Genomic DNA, 14,682 nt, shown 5'->3' with positions numbered 1-14,682 from the left:
GTGCCCAATCTTGTTTGTAGAGCTGCATGTATTTTACCAAGATGTTTAGACTCACTAGCTCCAGCTGATCTTCTCTAGAGATAATTTGAGTTAGATGATTTAATGACATAAGGAGACAGATGCAATGGGATTGACACACAATGTGTGGATCAAGCTGAACAGCCAAGCATCTGTATTTAGTCTAATTTGAATATCGTGGGCTATCTGCAAGCGCAGATAGTGTGTGATTGACAGTTCCTCCACTGGGGGATGAAAATCATAGGTTAGAAATTTCTATATACTGTGCGCATGGAATAGTCAGAAATTTACATTGTACACTGTCTCCAAAATTCATTCTAGTTTCCTGCAATAAAACTGAATTTTGGGAGGGGTGTATTACTATACGGCATGTTTACTGCATGTAGTCGAGGTCAAATTTCTATCTGCATATATCTGATGCTGGATATGCCCGCGAGCAGCCAAGGGAGTAACTGAGTACCTTGATTTCCCACTTTGTCCATGGATTTCGTGGGTAATCAAGCTCATGGGAGAAAGGTGGTATTGTTCATCCTCCCTGAATTTAGTTTTTCATCACTGACTACATGCATTCTGCTATAGAGGCCGTAAGCTTTGGAATTTCTTTGCTACTTAATTCCTCCTTTATTTAAAATTTATCTCTTTGAAAATATCATCAATCACCAACTATGTTACTTCCTTCCATACCTGTTGTTTGACACTACTGGTATGTGACTTTGAATGTCTTACAGTGGTCAAGATGTAATAAGGGCAAGCAGTTCTTGTTGCTTGGGACTATGAATGGGCACTATGTCAAATAGTGTTACAGGGAGTGGGCTTGGTGAGAGGTTGTCAATGTAGCAAACGCTTACTGCCAGTGGCCTTAGGACTTGCTAAAGAAACATCATGGTCTTCTCAGGTCTGCTAAAGTAGGAAGCCTCATTCACTTTAACCATTGTTTTGACTGCACAACAATTACCTTCAGATACTCTAGCTGCAGTGTCTGGGAGGTTTCCCACTGAGCATCAGCGAAAGATCCATACCCCCATTGTTCTGCTCATATTTTTAAAAGCTGCAGCCCTGACAACTCCTTGCAAATTATGCCATTAGTTTGTGGCCACTAACTGATGTGGGAAAAAAGGAGTTACCCATCCTCTACTCCTGTCACTGCCTGTAAGGAGAAAGGGAGAACGTATGAAGAAGTAGCTCATTTTCTACATGCACCATTCCCCAACAAACTCTCACCATTTTCACAACAGAGATACTTCACTCAATGGAGAGACAATGTGACAATTGTAAAATAAAGGGCACAAACTCACCATCCACAATAGTCACACAGGCGGCCCCTAACCGAACTTATCTGGTCCTGGTATCCAAGGCCTAAGGCACCCCATGCTCCAGCAGCACTCACCAGTAAAAATATTAGAAACATTTCTAAAAGCAAAAAGCTCTATTTTTAAATAAAAATAGCTAAATTAGCTTAAAGCATATAATTAAAATGTAAACAAAATTGAAAAGTAATTAAAAAAAACTGGATTTCACCTTCTTTGTTACAGTCCTCAAGTCTGCTTTGAAATCAATGGGGTAGCAGATTGCACCAGGTCTAACCTGGAAGAGGAAACCAAGAGCCAACTTCCCCAATGTAAGTGCCGTGGAATCTCAGCAAATGAAACTCACAACTGGACTCCATCAGCAATCCATGAACAGAGCGTCTTTGTAGTTATGACCCATACTACTGGCAAGTTAAGGACTCCTGGGTTTGACTCTGCATACAGTGAAGTTCTACACATCTACCAGCAAACATTGGTCCTTTGATATCAGAAATCTGGTTTTAAATAGTGTGTGTGGAATAATTTTCTTCCCTTTACCCATCCTCCTGTCTATCTGCAATCAGCAAAATAAAATTAAATCATATATACCTTGTGTTGAGGGATTGCACATCTACTGCATTCAAGTTACATTTTGGGCCTGATATTCATGGAAAAAAAAGTTTTTTTGTGGCACATTGGGCCGAAAGGTCTCCTTCTGTACTGAAAAAAATTCTGCTGTTCTGTGAATGCAGTTTAATAGTACACTGTGCATCTTTTTCAATCAGGATACCCACCCAGAACCCTGCCTGAATGACAAGCTTGGCTTCCTATAAGTCAGGCAATGTTCTGAAGGTGGAGAGGTGGGACTAGTTGGTGAGCCCACAGTTGGGTTACTAGTAGAGTGGAAATGGTGAGATAGAGACCTTTGCGTTGATGTTTGATATCTGATCATGGTGTCGGAGGTGGAGGGAATGGGCAATTTCTGAGAGCAGATTGGGTTCTGTGGAAATTCAGTGGTGGGCAGGAGAAAGGGTGGGCTTGGTGGGTTGGGAGGAAGAGCAGCAGCTTTTGCCTGACAAACAGTGCAGCACTGTTCCACAAAACAGTCCTTTTGGCTGCTGTGTCTCCCAAGGCCCAGGAAACATCTAGGTTAAACCTGGAAGACAGGTTAAACCTGAGGCACTGAGTCCTGTTAGAATAGTTGAATTGGCAACCCACCTCCTGGGGATTAAAATTGGAAGAGGAGAGGTTGGGGCAGGTTAGACATTTCCTTTTAGGATATTCACATCTGATGTCAAAATTTCCCAGAATTTCTCTTCCACTCCATGGGGTGAAGTCTCTGCTTCCTAGGCACCTCCATACAAATTCATTCCATCTCATTTTCATCTGGTGACCTCATTTAAAATCTAAACCAATGAATTAGATTATGCCTTAACTACTATTGTTGTTCAACGTTGATAACTTTAGTTTAGCACAATAGTTTTAAATATATAACTACTGTAAAGTACCAGAATACAGCAAGTTGTCATTGTAGTTAGAGAACTTTGAGCAATATGCAATCAAAATATTGTCACATTGAAGTGTATAGCTAAGACCATCCTGAAACTGAGCAAAAAAAGTTCTGTGTGATGTTTGGGCCATCAAAAAACTATTTTGGCATCTATCAAAGCTGACAAGTTTCTTTTATGTGTTTCCAAAAGTCACTGGTGTTCAGAAATGTTTTAAAAATAAGTACCAAAAAATTGCAAAACCATTATGGCTTATGAAAGCTAAAATTAACTTAAACATATTTAAATATTTTAAAATAATTTAAAACACTAAGGCACACACATACATGCATACAATTGGCTTTCAAATAACTGGGCTTGGGAACCATGTGCTGAAGAAATGCAGCAAATTCTTGCTCTGCCAGTAGACAACATTAGGCTCTACACTAAGGCCAGTGGCAGATTCCAGCCAGGATATTGCTGATGAATTTCAACCAACAAGATCAGTTGTTGCATATGATCCCTAAAACCTACTGGCATTTACCTGAGTAACTGTTGGCAATTCCGTGTGAAATTGCTGGCAAAACCCAGAAAAGTCCAGGCTGTTTTGATTAAAACAATTTATGTTTTCCTAAACGTTTTAAACCTTTTGCTAATCAGCTCCATCATACTTTATTGTGGAGATACCATTGGGTAATGATTAATAAATGTTCTAATCTCATGAAATGAAGAAGTTTTAGTTGCATCTCCGTTGAACAAGTTAGAAGACAGTGGCCTGGAGTTTCTGCACAGTTCAACTGAAATCTGCTTATAATTGGCACAGTGAACACAAATAATTATGGGGTATGGAGTACTAAGCATATGTTAAGTTTGCTGGGTTAAATAAATAGTTTCAGAGGTCATCCCTTCCAACAAAGTTTGCTGGGCTCCCAGGGTGATTTAATCACCAATTAGGAATTTCTGCTAATTGTGCTGCTTTGTAGTTTTGCAGATGATCTAAAGTTTAAGGTAGATTTTTTGGGTATATTGACACTAATAGAAGCTTTCAGATGTAAATTTTCATTAAGTGGGAAACAGATTACTGTCTCTAAGTAGAGCTAGGAAATCATGGTCAATATATTTCAAAGGTCACGTTCAGCAGTTTAGAATTGGGTTACTGGTAGGTCACTGGCATGCAAGGCATGGATGCTTATTTTTTATGTTCTTTTCAATAGAAAGTAATCCAACAGTGTCTAGTTTCCATTCTTAACCATATCAAGAAATAACTTTATAAGCAATTTTTAAAAATGATTCATGTTTTAAATCTTTGTGCCAAATTATGGAAGATTTTTTCAATAATTTGCATCAGACTTTGAACTGAAACTCAAGATAGCAAAACGTTTCTTGAAATATTGCAAATTGTATATGGTTCACAAACTATAGCTCAAACGGAAATTTTATCTTGACATAAGTACAGGTCATTACTGATTATCTAACTTTTTTGTTTATCTGGGCTGAGAACTATGTTCATCACTCAGTTTGTGATTACAATTGACTATCTCCTTTCATGACTTAGTTGCTATTGTTATAATATGATTCCACCTATTTAATATATTTCTTCAAGTCACCTAATTTTTGCCAAAACGTTTTAGATGCCTGAAAGTCATTAATGTTCACCTCCTAATATTAGGAAATGATGCTAGCCTACTGCTCCAAGATGGAAAAATAAACCAAAACAGAAACTGCTGGAAATGTTTAACAGATTCATGAGAACCCATGGAGAGAAAAGTTTATGACATTAGCATGGAAGGATGATTGGCTAACCAACAGAAAACTGGGTATTCAGGATAAGTTTTCAGGCTGCTGTGAGAAGAGTGCCACAAGGATTATTGCTGGGGTCTCAACTATTTATAATATATATTAATGACAAAGATGAAGGGATCCAGTCCATGGTGGCTAAAATTACTGACAATACAAAGATACACTGAAAAGTTTTAGGAAGGACATACAGATAAGTTAAGTGAGTGGAGAATATAGAGCATAATGACGACAATTGTGAGATCATCCATTTTGGTAGGGTGAATGGATGCACATGATTTTTTTAAATGGAGAGAGACTACGGGATACTGCTACATCTGGATGTCTTTGCTAGTGAAACACAGGTACATCAGGTAATTAGGAAGGTGGTCTTTATTGTAAGGGAGTAGGGAGTACCAAAGGAGGGAAGTCTTGCTGCAAGTGCATAGCTGTTGGTGAGACTACACCTAGAGTACTGCATGCAGTTTTGGTCTCCTTATTTAAGATCAGAAAAGGCTCACTAGGTTGATTGCTGGGATGGACAGGTTGTCTTATTTGGAACAAATGAGCATTTACAGAAAGGAGGCAATTCAGCCTATTGGGTCCATGTCAGCTCCCAAAAGAGCAATCCCATCAGTCCTATACGCGATCTTCTTGCTTCCCAATAGATCCATAACTTATTCTCCTTCACATGCCCATCATTATCTTTTGATTCTACTTCCACTTACCTATGTTAACCAGTAATTTACAGCAGCCTATTAACATAACTGTGCATCCTTTGCACATTGGGGGGGGGGGGGGTGAGGTGGGGGGTGGTGGTGGAATTCACATCACAGGGAGAACATGTAAACACACAAAAAGGGAGACAGCGCCCAAGGTCAGGAGCAAACCTGCATTGCTGGAGCAATGAGACAGCAGCTTTAACGGCAGCTCCATTTTTCTTCAAAGATAGGAAATTGGAGGTCCTTTCTGTGGGAAGGCTGGGTGCAGCCGTGGAATATGTGAAGGGAGTTTTCAGATTTGTGTTTGACTATACATTTTGTGCATAAGCAGCAAAACAGTATCAAGTTAAAGCCCCAGGGCACAAATTTATTCTTGTTATTATTAATATCAAAGTGACTTAGTGTGCAACAAAAGAATCAGTTTTATTCAGTGGATCACACTGGATTTAGAATTACCAGCTGGGTATTTAAATTCTATTGACTTAGTCTTCCAGTATAATTTCATGTTACCTCATACATTTAAAACAGCCACACAAACATGCAAAGTCTGGGATGTCATTCATTTCAAACACATGGTCCCAAAAATAGTTCAAAGTGTTTCTGCTTTACATAAGAGGGTTTCTTGTTGCATTAGAACACCTACTGTATGATGAAAATGTGGTGTTCAATCTGTTAGTCAGGTGTCCTTTATATGTGAGTAGGATGCACCTAAAATTGCCATTAGCCACACTGGACATGCAAATCAGAGGCCTCATACCTGTCTCTGGCCCCTGTGTAAAACCTGGTGTGTTTATGATCAAAGTAACTCATTTCTTCAGGCACTCCACAAGGAAACATTTCAGCTTACATTAAAATTATGTTATAACTGTTGGCAGCAATCGATCAACCCTTCTAAATTGCCTTCCTTGTGACAATTAAATTCTAAGTTTTCAGCAATTGCTAGCTTGTTATACTGCAAGTTACAATCCAGGGGCCTGGACCAATAATCACAGAAATGAGTTTAAATCCTCCTGCAGCAAAAGGGTAATTAAAATTCAGCTCTTTAAATAATCTGTAATAAAACCATTGTATGTGTAATGGGATACCACTAGATTCACAATGGATTCATTAATATCCTTTAGTAATGGAAATCTTCCATCCTTACCCCGCCTGGCCTACATGTGACTCCAGTTTCTATAGGTGGTTGATTATAACTACCTTCTGAAGTGTGTTAGCAAGCTATTCAGTTGTACAGGCTGCTACATCAAACCACATTGGCCCAAAGCTTGCAGCAATCGTTTGGCAATTACTTGCATAAATACTCTCGGGTTTGGAATGCTGGCAAATATAAAAGTCCAAAACCTGTTGACGTATTCCAGCTGGGGAAGGAGTCAGGACCTCTGCCACCGGATTCTGCATAAATCCTGTGCTCGATTTGAGCTGCTGCAGGAGCTATGAGTTCATTTATTTCAGCAGACATCATATGGCTGTGAGAAAAAATGGTAACAATAAGATGAGTTGCATTATTAATTTTTTTTAAAATTCAGAAACATTCCAAAAGCTTGACAACTTGGACAGCTAAGCTGGAGTATTTCTTTGCAAGGGTATTCTTCCCAATCTGTGGGGAGAGATTTTATCTGGTGTGATAAAATTGCACAAAGCAAAATGCAGGGCTTCACCAACCAACTCCAGAATATTTGTGGCCAGCAACTTTGGTCTAATGGTTTCAGAGCTGGGTAAGGAACATGCGGGCTGGTGAACCCCGCAAAGTCCATCAGCCAGGGTCAAAATTGGGAGAGAAGTTCCAAAGACAAATAAAGCAACAGCGTGATGCTGTAGTATTCACATAATCATAAATAAATGCTGAAGAAATATGCTGTATGCAGCCATTCAGCTTCCAAAGCCACGACTGATCCCGTGCATCAATTTGTTTCTCCAGCTGATATTCATATCCCTGGATTCTGTTCGCATCCACATACCTAACAGTCTCTATTTTGAATCTGCTCATCAGCGAAGTATGTTGCAGCCCTTTGAGGAGAATTCCAAATTTCTGTCGAAAGAAACTTCTGTCATTCAAGCAGAATTAGGTCATTTGGGCCATCGTGTCTGCTCTGCCATCCAATCATGGCTGATTTATTCTCCTGCATTTTCCCCATAACCTTTGACACCCTTACTAATCAAGAACCTATCAACCTCCGCTTTAAGTATACCCAATGAATTGGCCTCTACAGCCGTCTGTGGCAGTGAATTCCACAGATTCACCACTCTCTGGCTAAAGAAATTCCTCCTCATCTCAGTTCTAAAGGGATGTCCTTTCATTCTGAGGCTGTGTCCTCTGGTCCCAGACTCTCCCACTGCTGGAAACATCCTCTCCATGTCCACTCCATCCAGGCCTTTCAATATTCGGTAGGTTTCAATGACAACCCCCCTCACCCTTCTGAGCTCCAGCAAATACAGGACCAGAGCCATCAAATGCTCCCCATATGTTAACCCTTTCATCCCCAGGATCATTCTCATAAAACTCCTCTGGACCCTCTCCAACGCCAACACATCCTTCCTTACATATGGGGCCCAAAACTGTTCACAATACTCCAAATGTGGTCTGACCAATGCCTTACAAAGCCTCACTATTACATCCTTGCTTTTATATTCTAATCCTCTCGAAATAAATGCTAACAATGCATTTGCCTTCCTGACTAGTGCAGAATTCCCTGAAGGTTGACTTGCATTTGACTCAACCTTCAAGTTAACCTTTAGGGAATCCTGCACTAGGGTTCTCAAGTCCCTTTGCACCTCCGATTTCTGAAATTGCTCCCCATTTAGAAAGTAGTCTTTGCCTTTATTCCTTCTACCAAAGTGCATGACCACATACTTCCCTACGCTGTATTCCATCTGCCACTTCTTTCCCCATTCTCCCAACTTGTCCAAGTCCTTCTGCAGACTCTCTGCTTCCTCAACGCTACCTGTCCGTCCACCTATCTTTATATCATCCGCAAACTTGGCCACAAAGCCATCAATTCCGTCATCCAGATCATTAACATATAACGTGAAAAGTAGTAGACCCAACACCGACCCCTGCTGAACACCACTAGTCACTAGCAGCCAAGCAGAAAAGGCCCCCTTTATTCCCACTCTTTGCCTTCTGCCAGTCAGCCAATCCTCTATCCATGCTGGTACCTTTCCTTTAACATCATGGGCTCCTATCTTGAAAGTGGATAGTGGAATAGTGGAATTCCAGAGCATGTTATCATTAAAAAGCAGGAGGTATTAGATGTCTTTTTCGGCTTAAAGTTGGATAAATTCACAGGGCCTGATGTATCCTGGGTTGCTTTGGGAAACAAAGATTGTTGAAGCCCTGAGAGAGATTTTTAAGTTTTCACTGGCTACAGGTGAGGTATCACATGACTGGAGGACAGCAAATGTGATACCTATATTCAGGAAAGGCAGCAGGGATAAGCCAAGTAATCACAGGCCTGTGAGTGTAATGTCAGTGGTAGGAAAGTTATTGGAAAAAGTTCTGACAAGCAGGATTAACCTATGCTTGGAAAAGCAGGGATTAATCAAAGATAGTCAGCATAGTTAAACAAAACTATGCTGACTATCTTTGCTTAATCCTTGCTTTTCCAAGCATAGGTTATTCTTGTCTGACCAATTTGATTGAAGCAAAATGTACAGATGAGAATATGTGCAGTTGATGTGGTCTACATTGACTTCATAATAATGTAGGAGACTGGAGCCCATAGGATCTAAGTTAAGTTGGCAAATTGGACCCAAAATTGGCTTAAGTAGGACGCCAAGGTTGATAAATTGTTTTTGTGATTGGAAGCCCATGACTCCTATTCCAGAAGGATTGATGCTGGGACCTTTACTGTTGTTTTGGATATGAATATCTGACATATGATTAGTAAGTTTGCAAATGACATAAAAATTGGTGGTCTTATTGATAGTGAAGAGGATAGTTGTAGGCTACAGGATGCTAATGATCAGTTCATAATATGGGCAAAGCAATGCCAGATGGAATCTAATCTCTATAAGTATGGGTTTATGCACCTTGGGAGGACTAACAAGGGTGGGATGTACACAATGAATGTTAGGTCTTAAGGAGTAGAGAAACAAAGGGATCCTGGCATACAAGTCCAAGGTAGCAATAGAGATAAGGTGATGAAGAAGACGTTGGGGATACTTGCCTTTGTTAGCCAGACATAGAATATAAGATCAGGGAAGTTATGGTACAATTTTATGAAACAATAGTTCAGCCACAACTGTATACAGGAAGTATATATAGGAAGGATGTGATCGCACTGGAGAGGGTGCAGAGAAGATTCACCTGGATATTACCTGGGATGGAGCATTCATTTCTGAGGGGAGATTGAATTGGCTGGCTTTGTTTTCCTTGGAGAAGAGAAGACTGAGGGGATATGTGGTGGTATACAAAATTATGAGGGCCATGGATAGAGATTATAGTAGAGGTATTTAGAACTAGAGGGCATAAATTTGAAGTAAGGGGTAAAAGGTTTAGAGGGGATCTGAGGAAGAACTTTTCCAGCCAGAGAAATGTGGAACACACTGAGTGGTTGGTGAAGGCAGGTACTCTCAAAACACTTACGAAGTATCTAGATGAGCATTGGAATGGCCAAGGCATAGAAGGCTATGGACCAAGTGCTGGTAAATGGGATTTGTATAGATGGAACTTGATGGTCTGCGTGGATAGGGTGTTTCTCTGTCTGTACGATTCTATGACCCATGCTCCCCCAAATACTAAAATGATTTTCAGTGTAGAGCAAGTCCCATGCCATGTGGGGCCCCAAGTACATAGCTCTGCTGTGTATTGGTACAATAAGTACCATGTATTCCAATTATGATATGCGAAGTATGGAGAGCACTAAAAGCTCAGGCAGACAGAGCAGTCATCTGCCCAGCTATGCTCTGCTGGGAACCCTTTAATTTCATCACCTTGATGACTTGCTGTGGGAATGGTTCCTTATTTTGTTGAAAGCTAAAAACAAAAGTCATATGTTGCACATTATATCTCCCATTTCTGTTGGCAATGCAGGGATAAGCCTCACACATATTGATGATGTGTGCAAATGAGTTCAGGAAAAACATCAGCTGCTCTGAGGAGAACCATGCACAGAGATACTGTAGAGACTGCAAATGCTGGAATCTGGAGCAACAAACAATCTGCTGGAGGAACTCAGTGGATTGAGCAGCATCTGTGGGGGGGAGGGGAGAAGGAATTTTCAATGTTTCGGATGAAAACCAGTACTGATGCAGGGGTTCAACCCAAAACATAGACCACTCCTTTACTCTGAGTTCCTCCAGCAGATTTTGCTGAAACACAGACATAAATGGGCCAGTTTGTGATGGGTGGGATTTCAACAGGAAATGGTAGTTATATAAAATTTGTTATATAAAGTTGTATAAAATGTGTGGTTTATATTTAAAAGGCTGGCATAAATGGGCTCAATTTCTAGGTTCATAATTGCACATAGTACTCCAGATGTACGCTGAAAAAAACCTTATATATTTGCAGCAAGACTTTTGTATTCCCATCTCTTAACCATGGCCCTCATACCAGTCACCTTCTGATTTGCTGTAATTTAACTTGGTGTATTTTAAAGCAACATCCCAAGATTTCAGTGTTCACCAACATTTACTTGTTTTTCACCATTCAGTAAGTATTTTGCTTTTTATTTCTTCCTATCAACTGAATACAATCACATCTTCATCTGTCCATGTTTACTCATTCTGATCTCTTTACAGTTTACTATTATTTAACCATCTGAGACAATGCCACCAAGTTCTGAACAATATACCAACGGCAAATTTGGATATGTTCCACTTGGTCCTTTCATCTGCATCATTAATATTCATTTAAATAGCTGCTAGCCCAACAATGGTTCGTATGGTACCAACTAGTAACAGCCTGACAACTAAAAAGACCCCATGTATTCTTACTCTCTATTTCCAATCCTTTAATTAATCCCCTATCAATTACCCTTGACTTCATGAGTTTTTAACCCTTTGTGTAGCACCTTTCCAAATGCTATTAGAAATGGTACTACATCGACCAGTTCCCCCTCAGTTACCCTTGTAGTTCCATACTCAAAGAATATTTTTAATACTCTGTTTCTCCTTTCTTTTTGCCTGTGGGTAGTCCTGGCTGATTCTGATGATGTATTCTGACCACTATTGCTATTTGGTTGGGACAGCCCTGGTGTATGGAAATCCCAGTCCTAGTCTCACACTGCATGATTGTGGGACAATATTTGCTCTGCAGTCCAAGTCCTGACTGGCATTTCCCACCAGCAATTTATTGTGTGGAGAGATGGGGAGTTACCGGTGAGAGCAAGGAATGGCACAGGCTGGTGGTGGAATAGATAGGAGGCAATAGAGGCGGGACAGCCGGAGGTGCGAATATAGGGATGGAGGACACAGGATCCTCCACCCATATTCCTATGAGGAAAATTCTCTCTGCTTTGATTTTGTACTGAGGTGCAAGGCTATTGGATACTAGATTATGGGAGCAGACCACACTATAGCTTTTATCCAAAATCCCACAAAAGAACTGAATTCCAGAGATGTGATGAAAGTGATTGCAATAGACATCAAGGGAGTGTTTGACTGAATATAACATCAAGGAGCTAAAGCTAGAGTCTATGGGAATCAAAGGGCACTTCCCCACGGTCTGGAGTCATAATTAGCGGGAGATAGCCAGTATAAAGAGGTGAGGGGGAGGGGTGGAGCAAGAGCTGGCAAACGATAGGTGGATCCAGGTAAGCAGGTGTTGATTGGCAGATGGACTCAGGTGGGGGAGGGAAGGATGGAGATAGCGACGGAGGCTGGGAGGTGATGTGGAGACAACAAAAGGCTCCAGATTATGGAATCTGATAAGAAAGGAAGGTGAAGAGTGGAACTAAATAAAGGAGGGATGGTGGGCAGATGGGAAAAGTAGGGAGAGTGGAGGGGAGACCCAATGGGAGGAGTGTGTAGGTGATGGGCAGATGCAGTAGGTGGGGGAGGGAAAAAAAACTGGGTGATGGGGAGCAGGTGGGGGTGAGGGGTTGGAAAGAAAAGGATGTATGAGATGACCTGGGTAGATTGGAAAGAGAGAAAAAGGGAGCGAGGGGCAGCAGGTTACCAGAGCTCAGAGAATTTAATGTTCATGCTATTGGGTTGCAGACTACCCGGGCAGAATTTGAGATTCAATTCTTCTAGTTTATGTCTGGCCTCACCCTGGCAGTAGGGGAAGCCGAGGACTGACAGGTCGGTGTGGGAACCTGCTTAGTGCCAAAGGGTTAGATGGGACCGAATTTGTTAAATGTGTCCAGGAGGGATTCCTGACGCAGTATGTTGACGGGCCGACTAGAGGGAATGCCATGTTAGATCTAGTTTTAGGAAATGAACCGGGACAGGTGAAGGATCTATTGGTGGGTGAGCATTTGGGGGACAGTGACCATTGCTCCATAACCTTTAAAATTGTCATGGACAGGGACAGGTGCAGAGAGGACAAGAAGTTTTTCAATTGGGGAAGGGCTAACTACGAGGCTATAAGGAGAGAACTTGGGAGTGTAAATTGGGATGTCCTTTTTGAAGGAAAATGTACCATGGGGATGTGGTCGATATTCAGGGATCTTATGCAGGATGTCAGGGATAAATATGTCCCGGTGAGGCAGAGAAGGAATGGCAGGGTGAAGGAACCGTGGGTGACGAGAGAGGTGGAACGACTTGTTAGGGAGAAGAAGGTAACATACGTGAGGTATAAGCAGCAAGGTTCAGACAGGGCCCGTGAGGAATATAGGGTAGCGAGGAAGGAACTTAAGAAAGGGCTGAGGAGAGCTAGAAGGGGACATGAAAAGGCTTTGGCTAGTAGGGTTTGTCACAAACCAGCAACAAAAGAAACACACTGAGCATGATTCAGTGTTAAAAACTATTTTATTAATCACTACTTATGATAATACGTAAAATAAAAGTTAAAAAAAAATGTTAGTATGTTAGAATTCAAAAATGTTAAACCTCGAACGTTATCCCCAAAACTAAACTCGTCGTGTGTGTGTGTGACAAAGTCCAAAACTCCCAGTTCCTGAATGGTTCTTAAAGTTCAGTTCCGCAAGCCATAAGGTGAAACATGAGCAAGGGCTTCTTCAACAACCACCGTTGTCTGAAGATAAGATGTAGATGTAGAAAAACATAGAGAGAGTACATACGAAATCCAAATGTTCCACGATGGAACCCAAACGACACTTCAGTGTTTACTCGGTAGTGACTTCCTCACCCCGAAAAGCATCCGAACCGTGGTCGTCCACACACAAATACCTGTTTCCTTCTACAGGTCAGCAACAAAGTGAACTCCACCGGATTACTTCCAACTTCCATACATGGATTTCAGTGGCAAACACAGTTATTATTTCTCATCCATCGATAGAGAAAACAAGCAGGCTGGTGTCTCTCTCCCTTCTCTCTCTCTCTCCTTCTTCTTCTTCTGACTTCTTCAACAACGTCATTACGTCCTTTATCTTCTATTGACGTAAGCACGCCCCACACACACATACACACACACTCTCTATCTTAAAGGGACTTTCACTGAGTCCGTAACATCTCCCACCTAAAAAAAAATTTTCCCAAGAAAATTTTAACCGCGCATACAGTTAGTAATGTTAATAATTACCATGCTACACAACTACAGACTATCAGATTAGTACAGATACATGTTTCCCATTTAACATCGAGAAAGACAATCAGCAATCACATTATCTTTGCCTTTAATGTGAGTTATCATGAGATCAAACTCTTGCAAAATTAAACTCCAGTTTAACAGCCTCCTGTTCTTGTTTTTGACTCGGCTCAGAAACACCAATGGGTTATGATCTGTATACACAGTCAATGGTTTCTGAGCGGTGCAAACATATACACTGAAATGTTGCAAGGCTAAAACAAGCGACAGTAATTCTTTCTCTATGGTGGAATAATTCTTTTGATGCCCATTAAATTTCTTTGAAAAGTAAGCTACAGGATGGTCAATATCATCAAGGTCACCCTTCTGCAACAACACAGCTCCTGCAGCTTCATCACTGGCATCTACTGCTAATGAAAATGGCTTTTCAAAGTCAGGTGTTTTGAGCACAGGATGGTAGCATAAAATGGCTTTCAGCTTCTTAAATGCTTCTTGACAAGAATCTGTCCAAACAAACTTTACTCCCTTCTTCAGAAGATTAGTTAGGGGAAGAGCAATATCAGCAAAATTTTTACAAAATTTTCGATAATATCCAACCATTCCCAAAAATCTTCTAACAGTCCTCGTACCTGTGGGAATAGGGAACTCAGATATTGCTTGAACTTTTGCCTGAACAGGAGCTTGCTTGCCTTGACCTACAACATAACCAAGATACGTCACAGTGGCATGGCCAAATTCAC

General features: G+C 41.0%; 1 protein-coding gene across 4 annotated transcripts in view; it reads left to right on the top strand.

Annotated features, from left to right (window-relative positions):
* The window catches only part of gpc5a (glypican 5a), an 803,385-nt gene that overhangs the window by 663,375 nt on the left and 125,328 nt on the right, over positions 1–14,682 (top strand). The window contains exon 8 of one of the 4 annotated variants that reach the window (XM_052025911.1): positions 1,551–1,776. The exons of the other annotated variants lie outside the window; for them this stretch is intronic. Coding sequence (XP_051881871.1) covers positions 1,551–1,582 — 32 coding nt within the window. The 3' untranslated portion in view covers positions 1,583–1,776. Of the gene's footprint in view, positions 1–1,550; positions 1,777–14,682 lie in introns of those variants that run through there. 4 annotated transcript variants of the gene reach the window in all.

This window comes from Pristis pectinata, chromosome 11 (genome assembly GCF_009764475.1).
Source record: "Pristis pectinata isolate sPriPec2 chromosome 11, sPriPec2.1.pri, whole genome shotgun sequence".
Lineage (NCBI taxonomy): Eukaryota > Metazoa > Chordata > Chondrichthyes > Rhinopristiformes > Pristidae > Pristis > Pristis pectinata.
Note: the sequence above shows the minus strand (reverse complement) of the source record. Positions and strands in the feature narration are given on the sequence as shown.